This window comes from Periplaneta americana, chromosome 14 (genome assembly GCF_040183065.1).
Source record: "Periplaneta americana isolate PAMFEO1 chromosome 14, P.americana_PAMFEO1_priV1, whole genome shotgun sequence".
Taxonomy (NCBI): domain Eukaryota; kingdom Metazoa; phylum Arthropoda; class Insecta; order Blattodea; family Blattidae; genus Periplaneta; species Periplaneta americana.
The window spans coordinates 152108730-152124780 of NC_091130.1; the positions used below are offsets into that span (position 1 = coordinate 152108730).

A 16051-nucleotide genomic window follows, 5' to 3' on the forward strand; every position below is an offset into this window, starting at 1 on the left:
CGCTAATTTAATGCATTTTTTGCATACTTCTTTTGACTCACCACATACTCTTGGAGTGTCTGGCTAAATAAAGATTGATTGATTGATTGATTGAGACACAATGGCTGTAAGAGATTTGAAATATTGAATCTGGAGTTGCCTTAAAAATTGTTAACCTCTCTTCCGAATTCACATTGCATTGATGCAGGAATCACGGCATTTCTAAGTATTTCTTGAATATCCAGGAACGAATTAGCTAGTTATGGGATACTTAAACAATAACAACATAGCCCAAATTTTTAACGTTTTGTAAGAGGAGACAGATTTTGAAAATATGTCATTTCTTTAAATTTAAATATCTTAAAAAAAACATCCATATGATCGCAATGAAACCTATACGCAGGAGAAGAAGGTCTTAAAGAGCTGAGAGGAATGATGACGTCACCAATGAAAAGAGAAATTGCGTTTGTTTGTCTTATGTTTACCATTTATTTATCACAGAAATATAATATATACATTTACAATATCAAGAAGCATTATACAAAACTAATACAATTTTTTAATTGAAGTATAGACTAATTATAATTTTAAGTTTTGTGAGAAACTTATTTGACAATTAGCATTAATATAATATTCATAAATCATTAATAATTACAATAAATTTCCTACTAAACACATATAATTCCCAAAATATTTTATACAAAACGTTCACACTTTTTTTTTATCACAGACTGTTTACGTTTCATGACGTACTGTTATGAAATTCACTAAAGAAAACAACTATACATGTAACAGAAAGTGACTTGGTTACATGGCATCACTAATTTAATATGACCAAAATGAAAACAATGGAATGGACAATAGAAAAGCTAGTATTGAATCTATTGCAGTAAATTTATTCACATCGATGAGACACTTGACTATAAACGTTTATGTTAGTGAAATATATTGCACATTTCCCAGAGATAAATCAATGAAATTGTTCTATGACTTCAAAAACATAAGAATTATTATATCTTTGTACACTCAATACTGCAGTGGCATAAGCATGTGTTCAGAACGTCACAAAATTCTATCATCTACTGTTAAGAAAAAGTAACAGAAAAAGCTACAATTAATATGGCCTTTCTGTGTTCTTTTAATGTTAATAATTGCAATAATTTATAAGATTAGTAAAATATTGTCAAGTTTAAAAGAAATTACAAGCAGTGTATGTATTATCCAAAGCCTACCAAAGCATAGAATTTATTTCCTGAGAGTTATTTTGGGCAATTATTAAAAACGTGTTAATTATAAAAAAGAAAAACGAAAAAATATTTTTAGGTAACATACTGCCTTCACAATAAGAATTAAGTTACAAATTTAAAAGTATTCACACATAGAACATTAAACTGGAAAGTAAGTTAGAATATGAAGAAATGTTCTTCTTAGTGTAGGAAGATATACTGATTTACAGAATTACATTCAGAATAAAGTTATAAATTAAAAATAAATATTCCGATTACAGAATTACAACAGATCCTTATGTTGATGTTACAATCTTTGGTAACATTCTGTTAATGATATTACGAAAGTGTTACTTTTGAACACATGCAATTAAGCATAACAATATTTTGTTTTACGAGTGAATATGTCGTCATAGATTAGTCATCCACTGAAATATCCTAACAGCATCGTCCATTTACTGAAGTTTATTTCGATTAGGTGGTATGGAATTTGTTACTTAGTAAAGACTTAACATTACAGGAACATTCTACTTCGGATAATATTATTATCATCATTATTATTTTTATTATTATTTGAGATGCAAAATCAAGTGCATATATGGCAGATAAATTAAAATTATTGTAAGATATCTGAAAAATCGGACAAGAACAAACGTTAAAATGAAATTATATTAAACATGTTAATGTTCTGCATACAAAAAGGTTACGAAGTGTGAAAAATTGCAAGCAAAAGCGTTATGAAATAAGAACTTCTGATATTAGATTTTTTGTAAATATCAGAAACGTGACGAGGAGTGATAAAATTGAGCGTAAAACTGAGAGAAGAATTAGTATATATATACTGAACACATATGAAGGAAATGGGTGACGAACTTGAATAAAATGGATTACCAATTAACCAAATAATATTATGTATATCAAGTATAAAGGAACTGTCCCGTAGTAAAACAAACAAAAAATTGGAGAAAGTCGAAATAGATCAGACATTTAATCCGCAAAGAAGTAGGAGACAGTGTTATAATATTAATGTTATTAATTATAATAGCCCTTGTTTCGCTCCATGCATCAAAAGTTTGTGATACGTCTATTCTTTTGGCCCATATTTTCTTTGGTTTGTCTTGTTATATTTGCCTTTTCTAGGAGCTTTTCCCATATCACATAACATTTTTAATTATTTCGTTAGTAAGCCTATTAGGTATAGTAACATCGTAGGTTTACAAGCAAAATACATTAATTTCAGAGAAAAATTGTTCCGGGGCCGGGTATCGATCCCGGGACCCTTCTCTTCCTTTATATCCACACAACTGGAATGGGCTGGCAAGACGCCAGAACCCAACGCCCAGTGTCACTGGATCGATACCCGGCCCCGGAACTATTTTTCTTTGAAATTATTCAAACCTGCTTTACAGGGAGCTACTACCTGAAAACCAGATTTGTATAAAACACATTAAGTCAAAAATATTACTTCTGAGAAAGAGGCATTTTTTGTCCTGAAAAAAGTGAATCCTCAAGTAAGTTGTTTCTCTTTAGGTGTATTTTATTTTCCAGTTATTCCGAGCTTCTACACATACATTGTGTACATTATATAAAACAAATTTATCTCAGAAGTGTGCCTGCCGGTCTGAAGTTGCGCTCGGGCTCGGGTTCGATCCCCGCTTATTACCTGGTTGGGTTTTTTCCGAGGTTTTCCCCAACCGTAAGGTGAGTGCTAGGTAATCTATGGCGAATCCTCGGCCTCATCTCGCCAAATACCATCTCACTATCACCAATCTCATCGACGCTAAATAACCTAGTAGTTTATACAGCGTCGTTAAATAACAAACTTTTAAAAAATCTCAGAAGTAATATTTTTGCTTGTAAACCCAGGACATGATTGTTCCATCCTGTATTTTTCTTTTTTTTTTTAATTCCTGATATCTTGACATTAATTTTTTATAAGCCTAAGTATTTTTATAACGTTGTTGTACCTGGAGTTGTTCTTACTTTTCGTGATTTCGAATTCCTGTTTTGTATAAAAATGAAATGAAGATGTTTGTACTGCGAAGTTGAGTTAGGACATTTAGTCGCTGTCCCATTCCCACGAGATGCCGGCCTTGTGCTGGGGCTTGCCCCTCTGGGGGCCGTCCAGCACCTTGGACCACTGCCCCTCCACGTTGACGCGGCTCCTGCCGTCGTCGCTCTCGTATAAGGTGCCCCGGCCGTTCACCTGAGCCTTGACGCCCACTCCGCTTTCCTCGTTGATTTTCGCTCCCACATGGGCGCGGGGTTTGTCCTTGTCGCCAGGCATCGGGGAGCGTCGGGCCCTAGCGAGCACCGTCTGCGAACACCAGTGGAATCCTCGTAAACTCTTACAATATTGATATTATTGTTTTATTATCAATTAAGGACTAGCTAGACCAGATACCTACTTCTTCGTCGATGGTGATGTTAACATAAAGAATAATTGTAGCCATAAACTATATACAGAGCGTTCATTTCAAGACTTAATTTCTAGCGCCTTAGCCAACTGAGCTATACCGATGGCGATTTATTGTTTTCGTATTTTTGTTTATTTTTAGAAATTAATTTTCATTTTGACCAACCTTAATACAAAAACACACGCGCACCAGAATTTATAAAACATTGGCCAGACCTATACTCTGTTTTGGTAGTGAAGCTTGGACGATTCGTAATATTAATTCACAAAGATTAACGGCGGCAGAAATGAGATTTATGCGTCGTACAGCGGGATACACGAGAATGGATCACATTAGAAATTTTGACATTCTGAAAGAACTGCAGATTGAACCGATTATGGAATACCTACAGAAATACAGACAAAACTGGAGATCACATGTCATCAGAATGCCTCGTTCTAGAATTCCACGCCAAATTTTTAATTACCATCCTGTGGACAAGAGATCCTTGGGCAGATAGTTCAAGCGTTGGCAAGAAACCGTAACGGGCCACTAGGCCGAATACATGCAAGGATGATGAATTTTTATTTTGCTTTATTGTAGACAAATGTTTTTGCTGTTGCTCATGGTTATATAAAGGGTGGAAGGTAAGGTAGTACATTAATTGTAGGACGTAATTCCTTAAAATATAACGAACAAAAAAGTCTAATACCATTTTGCGAGGTCTTTGAAGAAATAATACTTTTATGCGGACATTTCGATCGCGAATTTTACGAACACTGTTTAAAATACGGTTTAATTTCTTGTATAGCAACGAAGAGAACGTTTGTTACGTTCACGTTGCAGCAGTATTTTAATTAGAAAATTCACAGATTTCGAATTAATCGATTGAAGAAACATTGGAAACATTGATTGTCGAATCACGTACAGAAGGTCTAAAAATCTGGCATCTCTGTCGCCTAGTACTCGCAACTGATCAGCTGTTATGATGTTTACGGTCAGCGCGTCTGGCCGCGAAACCAGGTGGCCCGGGTTCGAAACCTGGTCGAGGCAAGTTACCTGGTTGAGGTTTCTTCCGGGTTTTTCCCTCAATCCAATATCAGAAAATGCTGGGTAAATTTCGGTGCTGGACCCCGGACTCATTTCACCGGCATTATCACCTTCATATCATTGAGACGCTAAATAACCTGAGATGTTGATACAGCGTCTTAAAATAACCCAATAAAATAAAATAAAAAGTTATGATGTTTACATTGCATTAGTGTGCAGTTGAACGTACAGCGATACAGTTTAGTTTATTTCAAAACTACGAGATGCCAGAGTTCATAAATAGTGAGTACTTAGACATGATCCAGGCCGCGCAAGAAATTCGGAACAGTGAAGAACTGCTGGCCAGAGTTTCGTCATAATTGGACTAGAAGATGTGAAAGCTGCACGCACGCTGATGGTGGACATTTTGAACAGTACCTGCAAGATGTGAGTGGAATGTGGTTTACAGAGTTTATTACTCTTTATTTCATTACTGGATGTACCCGTGCGCTCCGCTGCACTTATTAGAAATAAATATAAAGTAATTACATAGTTAAAATAGAACATTGGGTCCAGGGAACATTCGTGTTTGATAGAAGAATAAATCGTTTAATATGCTACTTAATTTAAATTGTATTTAAATAATTAAAATGCTATCATTTTGGTCCAGAGACCACTCATTTGGTGCAAATATAATTCGTGTAACATTTTTCTAAATTAGTCTTGAATGCATCCTTTAATAAATCCCTCCAAATTAATAGAGTTGATTGTGTAAAAATGTAAGAATTCACGATCTCCTATGCACTACTGCCATAGAATGAATCAATTTGTTTTTCTTCCTTTTGCACATAGCAGTTACGGAACAACGACACTATAATCTGAGGCGGCGGTGGAAATGTATTGTATTGTCATTTTAAAAATCTTGTATATCCTTAAATATCAGTCCTATCAAAATTTTGCCTGGAATAAAACTTATCGGAAATAATTATTAAAGAAACGTTTGTTATGTAATATTTTTCACAAAAATCAATAATAAGCGAGATACTTCGGTTTATTTAATTCAGGCCCCCTTATAACCCCACTTTTAAGTAAAGTATTTTGAATGCTATATAGCCTAAAATCTAAGTTACAACGAACTTAATTTATGTTCCAATTTTCATCGAAATCCGTTCAGCCATTATCGCGTGAAAAGGTAACAAACATCCAGACAGACAGACAGACATACAAACAAAAATTTCAAAAAACTGATTTTTGGTTTCAGGATGATTAATTATACATGTTAACACCAATTATTTTTGGAAAAGCGAAAATTACCAGAAAAATTTCGCTTACAGGTTTATTATTAATATAGATTAGCGCCCAGAATTAGTGATTCGTAAAACAACAAACTGTAATGTTAATTACACCTTGTTCACAAAGTTACATGATTTCTTTTTTCATTAATTGTAACTGAAACTTCAATCCTAAGCGTTTTCCCTAATTTGGACATAATTTCCTGATTTTCACGTTATTTCTTTTTATTACCATACGTATTTCTTGCTTACATTAAAATTATTACGCCATTCTTGGTATTGAATCCTTAGTGTATTGCATTGTAAGTTGATAATTCTGTATTCATTATTGAACTGCGCTCGAACGCGAGCTATTTTGTTCATTCGGGTTATTGATTTACATTTTCTGACATTAAAGAAATAACAGTTACGTCCCTATACGGAGTTCATGTAGATCAGTTTTGCAAGATACATTGTGAAAGGTAGTTGAACTTAACCCACCCCCTTCAAGTCGCTGACCGCATTGGGTGTGTGGGGTACTACTTATGCGGCGTTGAGACATCTTGCAATTGCCGTCAGCGCTTTCGAAACACTTGTAATTATCTCACTATCCGTAAGTCCTATAATTTGTTTTATTTGGCAAAACTTACTTTAAATAATGAGATCTATGGCTCCTGTCAATTAATATACTACCTTACCTTCCACCCTGTATATGGCATTCTTATATTTAATTTTCAATGACCAACTGAAATGATTTCCAATTTATGTTATAGTACTGTGACTCCCATAGTTTGTAAATGTGCTTTCCACCATGTCAAAATGATGTAGTACTGAGGAGTTTGTCTTGAAATAAAAGAGAGGAAAATTTAAATTTACTGTGTATGTTACCTTATAGCGTCACCAGTAACATAGGCTATCTCAAGTACATTAATTTTGGTATACGTTTTCAACAAAATGGAACACGACTTTTGAACCACCCTGTGTCTTTAAAAGTAGTATGATTATTTTGTATTTTTACATTTTTTGTAAGTCTATAATCTATAATACATAAATTGTTTATATTCCAAATGCTTAACGAAGACTGATGTATGATTTTTATTGGGGTAGTTACATTACCCCCCCCCCTTGGTGGGAGTAGTAAGTTGTGAAAAACCTTGGTAGTAGGAGGGTTAATTGAATTATCGCGTTGCTTACATATTCTGTGAAGTAAGTTTCATTATTATGGAACTAAATAAATTTCAAAATGCCTGGTGTTCTTTCTAGAAAATAAATCTGGAAATCTTTAATTTTGAACTTCTAATGAACTCAGTTTGCTGCATAAGCCACTAGTATTACTTATAATTGAGACAGTGGAATATAAAATAGAATATCTAGAAGAAAGAAAAAGAAGAAAATGTGTATCCATTCTTTTGAACTACATTGTTTCCTATTTGAAAACGTGAAACTTCGTTTAGTTTTCCTAAAATACATCACTTGCAGTATTACTAGCAGTTACGTGCATTTACAAGTGTTGTGCAAACAGAAATAACTGCAGACTCACTTCTGAGAATTCTTCCACCTTAGGCTCGCCGGGAGACGGCATCGCCAGGCATACAGCAGCGACAACGCTCATGGCAACGAAAAACATGACGAACGCCTTCATGGTGAGAGCTGGAACAAACAAATGAATAATAAAAAACAAAACAAAACACGTACTATATACGATGAGGTTTCATTCCATCCTATACCAATGTTTGCACAGGATGTAGAATAAGTGTTAAAAAGGATAGTTAACATAACTTTAGAGTAACTATAGCAACACGAAAGAAGAACTTAGCGGTTTCTTTTTATATGTTATACTAGCCGTACCCGTGCGCTATGCTGCACACGTTAGAAATAAATATAAAGTAATTACATAATTAAAATAGAACATTTGATCCAGGGAACATTCGTGTTTGATAGAAGGATATATCGTTTATTATGTTACTTAATTTAAATTGAATTAAAAAATTAAAATGCGATCATTTTGATCCAGAGACCACTCATTTGGTCATAAAAATGAGTTTAGGAAATACAGGAAACGAATATACAGAATAGCCTATCAAGTTTTCTGTGCATAAGAATCTATTTTAATCTTACCTGTCCTCGATTCACTCAGAAGTTACTGTGATAACATTATAGCATTATATCCATCTAGAGAAACTACATTTTCCAATGGTGAAATAATAATTAATTATACAAATCGGTTAATTTAGCTTCCGATATTACTTCATACAAACGCAGAAACATTCTCTGTAGGCTATCTTTCATAGCTTTCGATTGTTACTGTCCAAGGCCCCTTATAGACGAAGTCATTTGTTTTTTAATTCATTACTCGGCCTTAGATGGCAGTTATTTTAATTTTAAAACTCATTTATCTCATTAAATATCAGTCCTATCAAAATTTTTCAAGGAATAAAACTTATCGCAAATTATTTTTAAAGAAACTTTTGTTATGTAATATTTTTCACAAAAATCAATAATAAGGGAGATATTTCGATTGATTTAATTCAGGCCCCCCTTATAACCCCCCCCCTTTTAAATAATGTATTTTGAATGCCATATAGCCTATAATCTAAGTTACAACGAACTTAATTTATATTCCAATTTCCATCTAAATCCGTTCAGCCATTATCGCGTGAAAAGGTACCAAACATACAGACAAACATACAAACAAAAATTTAAAAAAAGAGATTTTCGGTTTCAGGGTGGTTAATTATATATGTTAGGGCCAATTATTTTCGGAAAATCGAAAATTACCAGAAAAATTTCGGCTACAGATTTATTATTAGTATAGATAATGCTGCACGAAAATTAATTAACGTTTTTATTTCATTACGAAGGGAAAGTATGAAAATTTTTATTCACTAACTTATTTCGATTATATAGATTACAAAAACGTTTGCGATGAAATTGATCGTAATAATTCTACTGTTTTAAGGTAAAACTTTAAATACTTGGGGTGTACTATAAGCAGTAACATGAGCTGCTGCCAGAAATCAAAAGGACAATAGCAAAAACAAAGGAAGCTTTTGATAGAAAAAGGAGCATCTTCTGCGGACCTCTGGAAAAAGAACTAAGGAAGAGACTAGTGAAGTGCTTTGTGTGGAGTGTAGCATTGTATGGGACAGACACAAGAACATTGCGACGAAATAAGATAAGCGCCTAGAAGCATTTGAAATGTGGATAAGGAGGAGAATGGAGCGAGTTAAAAAGAGTGGGTGAAGAAAGAATGATGATATTTTCAATATTACTTATGCAGATGACGAACCGAGATGTATTAGAAATGAAAATGAATTACAACATGCAGTTTTTTGGTTGAATAAAGTAGCCAGTGGTTTTAATGTACAACTCATTAGAAAAAACAAAGGTGATTGCCTTTATGGTATCACAACCGTTATGGGTTAAAATTGAATTATATCTATTCTAATAATAAAACTGTAACCTGAATTTTATTTTGGAAATTCTCGCTTTTACAAGAAAAAAAAACTTGTTTTAGCCTCTATAATGCAGAATTAATAAACGCAGAATAAATATGGGAAATGCCTGTTATTACTCGGTTGACAAGCTTTTGTCATCTAGTCTGCTCTCAAAAAAGCTGAAAGTTAGAATTTACAAAATTGTTATATTACCGGTTGTTCTGTATGGTTGTGAAACTTGGACTCTCACTTTTAGATAGGAACAGAGGTTAAGGGTGTTTGAGAATAAGGTTCTTAGGAAAATATGTGAGGCTAAAAGGGATGAAGTTGCAGGAGAATGGAGAAAGTTACACAACGCAGAACTGCACGCATTGTATTCTTCACCTGACAATTAGGAACATTAAATCCAGACGTTTGAGATGGACAGGGCATGTAGCACGTGTAGGCGAATCAAGAAATACGTATAGAGTGTTAGCTGGGAGCCCAGAGGGAATAAGAATTTTGGGGAGGCCGAAACGTAGATGGGTGGGTAATATTGAAATAGATTTGAGGGAGGTGGGATGTGATGGTAGAGACTGGATTAATCTTGCACAGGATAGGGACCGACGCGGCGGGCTTATGTGAGAGCGGCAATGAACTTCCGGGTTTCTTAAAAGCCATAAGTAAGTAAGCAAGTGCAGCGTAGCGTATGAGTATGTTACAGGAAATAAATACTTCTGAAATACTTAAGTTGTAATGCAAATTACAAACAATATACGGGGATAAAAAACGAAATAAACATTTTAAGTTATTTCTGTGGAACACTACGTTGTACTTAGGACAGATTAGTTAGGAAAGAAAGGTGAATCGAATCATGAATAGATTAATGAATGGGTGAGTGAATATTTGCGTGATGCATTGATTTAATGACTGACCAGATAGCTGAGTTAACTTAATTGTTGACACATCCGTTGACTATTCACTTCATGTAGAAGAATTTCTGGTTGACTCAAAAATGATTAGGTTCGTTGACTCTCAGATTGATTGATTGAGAGATTGAAACCCATTTATTGACTGACTGAGCGATCGGCTAACACTTACTGACTGACATTTTGTATATTAAGTAACTTACATAATAGCGTAATCTTATACTCACTGTGTTTGGAACTTGCTGCAAGTGCTGGACTGAAATGTAGTTCTTCAGGAATGATGCTGGAAGTGTGAAGCCTGTGTCTTATATATATGACTTGGGATACAAGAAAGACGTGCGGGAATTCCAGTAAATTCCCGTGCACAATCTGCATGTTGGGTACAAATAAAAGAGGCGGTAGGCAAAGTGGTTACCCGTGCTTATTGTTTCTTAGAAGCATGTGCAGCGAGGGAGCCCAAGGTCGGCAACTCGCCAGTTCGATCTTAATGGGAAAGTAATAACGAACTGGGGAAGTCACTGCAGAGAATATTAATCTTCATCGTGGATCTTCTTATTAGACGGCAATTGTTTTTCTTACCTTCTATTATATCCTCACTTATTTTTGTTTTCATATACAGTATTGACTCATTTAGCAGCCAGTGTTGCTCGAAATGGATAGGACGAAGTTATAATGTTACGTAGAAGTCAGGTTGTAGGTTCGAATCTCAAGTAGAGAACTACTCTGTTAAATATCTAGGTGTGTATTTGGATGAGATTCTCCAGTGGAATGTCCAAGTCACTCACACATGTAACACAGTCATCTCCATTCTTACTTACTTGTACTTATGGTTTTTAGATTCATTGCCGCCCTCACATAAGCCCGCCATCGGTCCCTATCCTGAGCAAGATTAATCCAGTCCCTACCATCATATCCCACGTCCCTCAAATCCATTTTAATATTATCTTCCCATCTATGTCTCGGCCTCCCCGAAGGTCTTTTACCGTCTGTCCTCAAAAACAAACATTCTATATGCATTTCTGGATTTACCCGTACGTGCTACGTACATGCCCTGCCCATCTCAAACGTCTGGATTTAAAGTTCCTAATTATGACAGGTGAAGAATAAAATGCATGCAGTCCTGCGTTCTGTAACTTTCTCCATTCTTCTGTAACTTCATCCCTCTTAGCCCCAAATATTTTTCTAAGCACCTTATTCTCAAACACCCTTAATCTCTGTTCCTCTCTCGAGTCCAAGTATCACAACCATACAGAACAACCGGTAATTTCACTGTTTTATAAATTCTAACTTTCAGCTTTTTCGAGAGCAGACTGGATGACAAAAGCTTCTCATCCGAATAATAACAAGCATTTCCCACATTTATTTTGCGTTTAATTTCCTCCCTAGTGTCATTTATATTTGTTACTGCTGCTCCAAGATAACCTATTTGAATTTTTCCACCTCTTCGAAGGATAAATCTCCAATTTTTATATTTCCATTATTGTCAAGAAGGCTTTGTTGATTCAGTTTCATTTTTAATAAAACTGTTGCATTCCACTTCAATTATCAATATATATTAAACAATCTCTAATACGTAACTATCCATAACATAACCTAAATATTATAAACAAGATAAATGATAGAAAAGTTTTAATTAAGGATGATGAAATAAACATGAATCATTTTAAAAGGTACTTACTTACTTACTTACTTACTTACTTACTTACTTACTTACTTACTTACTTACTTACTCATAGCTTTTAAGGAACACGGAGGTTCACTGCCGCCCTCACATAAGCCCGCCATCGGTCCTATCCTCAGCAAGATTAATCCACTCTCGACCATTATATCTCACCGCCCTCAAATCCATTTTAATATTATCTCCCATCTACGTCTCGGCTTCCCCAAAGGTCTTTTTCCCTCCGGCCTCCCAACTAACACTCTATATGCATTTCTGGATTCGCCCTACCGTGCTACATGCCCTGTCCATCTCAAACGTCTGGATTTAATGTTCCTAATTTATTATGTTAGATGAAGAATACAATGCGTGCAGTTCTGCTTTGTGTAACTTTCTCCATTCTCCTGTAACTTCATCCTTCTTAGCCCCAAATATTTTCCTAAGCACCTTATTTTCAAACACTCTTAATCTCTCTTCCTCTCTCAAAGGGAGAGTCCAACCATATAACTGCTTTATAAATTCTAACTTACAACTCCTTCGAGAGCAGACTGGACGATAAAATCTTCTCAACCAAATATTAACAGACATTTACATATTTATTCTGCGTTTAATTTCGTCTCGAGTGCCATTTATATTTGTTACTGTTGCTCCACCGTACTTGAATTTTCTCACTTTTTCAAAGGATAAATTTACAATTTTTATATTTCCATTTCGTACTATTTCTGGACACCCGACATAATCATGTAGGCATATTTTGTCTTATTGGAGTTTACTTATTCTACATTAATTAAATCGTCTAATTTTCTACCCTTTCAATTTAAAAACATTCTCTTACATACATTGGTGATGTCACATTTTTATTACTACGACATTCTACTAACAGATTTAAATTCTAATCTTGCCCAAAGATTAAAACGAGTTCACAATGTCTGCATAAGTTTCATTTTCAACATCCGTAAATACGACTACATTACGCCTACCGTTGTAATGCTCCAATGGATATGATTACAGGACGGAAGATATATTATTATTATTATTATTATTATTATTATTATTATTATTATTATTATTATTATTATTATTATTATTATAAACTTGGATCCTCACTTTGAGAGAGGAAGAGAGGTTAAAGATGTTTAAGAATAAGGTGCTTAGGAAAATAATTGAGGCTAAGAGGGATAAAGTTACAGAAGAATGGAGAAAGTTACACAACGCAGAACTGCACGCATTGTATTCTTCACCTGACATAATTAGGAACATTAAATCCAGACGTTTGAGATGGGCAGGGTATGTAGCACGTATGGGCGAATCCAGAAATTGATATAGAGAGTTAATTGGGAGACCGGAGGAAAAAGACCTTTGGGGAGGCCGATACGTAGATGGGAGGATAATATTGAAATTGATTTAAGAGAGGGGGGATGTGATGATGGAGACTGGATTAATCTTGCTCATGATAGGAACCGATGGCGGGCTTAATTTATTAATTTATCCTGTGAAATTCTGATTAATCACATGATGCCACATTAATTGTAATTTTTCTTGCCCTTTTCTTTGTTTCCTTTTTTTTTAATTTAATCATCTAGGCTATGTTTATTCATGTGTATGTCGCTAGTTATTGTGGTTTCGAAAAGAGACATACTGAGCATTTAAAAAAATCATGATGGTGCTATATTTTATAATATACTGTATTACTTATTGAATATTGATATTACATGATGTACTTTTGGAGAAAAATGCAATTAAAGTTTTCACTTGTTTTCTTAGCAACTATAAGAAAGATTTAGGTATTTAAGAAGCACTGTGTAAAACTACGCCCTAGTTTAGTATGTAAAAAAGCCTACAGGTAACGCAAGATATCAAAACATAGAAATGCAGTTTTTACACCGCAAATTCGTTATTTTGTTCTCCTGTAAAATTTCCTTTTACGACTTTAGGTCCCTTTTCGCTCATAGGTCATATTAGGATATACTGAGTCCATAAGGGCTATCCTCAATGGAGGGCATTTTGTAAATTAATTTATTATTATTATTATTATTATTATTATTATTATTATTATTATTATTATTATTATTATTATTATTATTATTATTATTATTGAATATATTTTCTTCCACCAGCATTTATAAACTTTTGACTGTGGAAGATGTGCTAGAATAGTGGCATTGTTTACCAAAATAACGAGTTCTTCGGCACCTGCGTATTACACATTTGAGGTGCTCGGTTCGTACCAGGTAAATAATTATGTAGCTTAGAGTACGTGGGAAAGGAAAGAGCAAAATATAATCTACAGTCTTGATAAAATAAAATGCCAGAGTTTTATAGCATGCGTTATCACGCTATTAAGGTTTTATTACCACATACTGTGGATACAATACATGAATATTGAATAATAGAGGCTATGGACTTTTGTTTGTGCTAGTGTGTTATGTGACCGTAGCTACAAAACCCAACTTCCATACAGCTACTGTATTAGTACGACGAGAACGACCGATTAACTTGTCTTTGTTCTGTTCATACAAACTTTTTCAACATGGAACCTTTTTCTGCATGCCTTACTTCCTTACAAATGGCTTTTAAGGAACCCGCAAGGTTCATTGCCGCCCTCACATAAGCCCGCCATTGGTCCCTATCCTGTGCAAGATTAATCCAGTCTCTATCATCATATCCCACCTCCCTCAAATCCATTTTAATATTATCCTCCCATCTGCGTCTCGTCGTCTTCCCCAAAGGTCTTTTTCCCTCCGGCCTCCCAACGAAAACTCTATATGTATTTCTTGATTCGCCCATGTGTTCTACATGCCCTGCCCACCTTAAACGTTTGTATTTAATGTTCCTAATTATGTCAGGTACAATTTATAAAACAGTTATGTTACCGGTTCTTCTGTATAGTTGTGAAACTTGGACTCTCATTCTGAGAGAGGAACATAGGTAAGGGTGTTTGAGAATAAGGTGCTTAGGAAAATATTTGGGGCTAAGCGGGATGAAGTTACAAGAGAATGGAGAAAGTTACACAACGCAGAACTGCACGCATTGTATTCTTCACCTGACATAATTAGGAACATTAAATCCAGACGTTTGAGATGGGCAGGGCATGTAGCTCGTATGGGCGAATCCAGAAATGCATATAGAGTGTTAGTTGGGAGACCGGAGGGAAAAAGACCTTTAGGGAGGCCGAGACGTAGGAAGGATAATATTGAAATGGATTTGAGGGAGGTGGGATATGATGATAGAGACTGGATTAATCTTGCACAGGATAGGGACCGATGGCGGGCTTATGTGAGGGCGGCAATGAACCTTCGGGTTCCTTAAAACCATTTGTGAGTAAGTAAGTAATTATGTCAGGTAAAGAATATAATGCGTGCAGTTCTGCATTGTGTAACTTCCTCCATTCTCCTGTAACTTCATCCCTCTTAGCCCCAAATATTTTCCTAAGAACCTTATTCTCAAACACCCTTAATCTCTGTTCCTCTCTCAAAATAAGAGTCCAAGTTTCACAATCATACAGAATAACCGGTAATGTAACTGTTTTATAAATTCTAACTTTAAGATTTTTTTTTAGAGCAGACTGGATGACAGAAACTTCTCAACAGAATAATAACACTCATTTCCCATATTTATTCTGCGTTTAATTTCCTCCTGAATGTAATTTATATTTTTGTTACTGTTGCTTCAAGATATTAGAATTTTTCCACCTCTTAGAAGGATAAATCTCCAATTTTTATGTTTTCGTTTCGTACAATATTCTTGTCGCGAGACATAATCATATACTTATCTTTTCGGGATTTACTTCCAAACCTATCGCTTTACTTGCTTCAAGTAAAGTTTCCATGTTTTCTCCTAACATATTCACGTCATCCGCATAGACAAGAAGCTGATGTAACCCGTTCAATTCCAAATCCTCTCCGTTAAGCTGAACTTTCCTAATGGCATATTCTAGAGCGAAGTTAAAAAGTAAAGGTGATATACTTTATAAAATGGCCATTTCAGGTGATCGCTTGATTGAGCTTAAGGATTGCATGAATTAGCGTGAAAATATTGAATTTAATTGAAATTTCTAGTTTCAATGATTTCTCTATTATTAAGGGCTGTTCTTTTTCAACTACAACATTACAATAAAAGGGCGAAGTTATTCTGTCTTTTGACAACTT

At 34.8% G+C, this 16051-nt stretch overlaps 1 protein-coding gene across 1 annotated transcript; it reads right to left on the reverse strand.

Annotated features, from left to right (window-relative positions):
- Positions 1 to 444: 444 nt before the first annotated feature.
- Positions 445 to 10636, reverse strand: LOC138713862 (uncharacterized). Its single transcript, XM_069846326.1, has 3 exons — positions 10474 to 10636; positions 7442 to 7551; positions 445 to 3522 (listed from the first exon to the last, which is right to left on the reverse strand). Exons 1-3 carry the CDS (start codon positions 10619 to 10621, stop codon positions 3265 to 3267), a joined length of 516 nt encoding a protein of 171 aa, XP_069702427.1. The 5' UTR covers positions 10622 to 10636; the 3' UTR covers positions 445 to 3264.
- Between the last annotated feature and the right edge of the window lie 5415 nt (positions 10637 to 16051).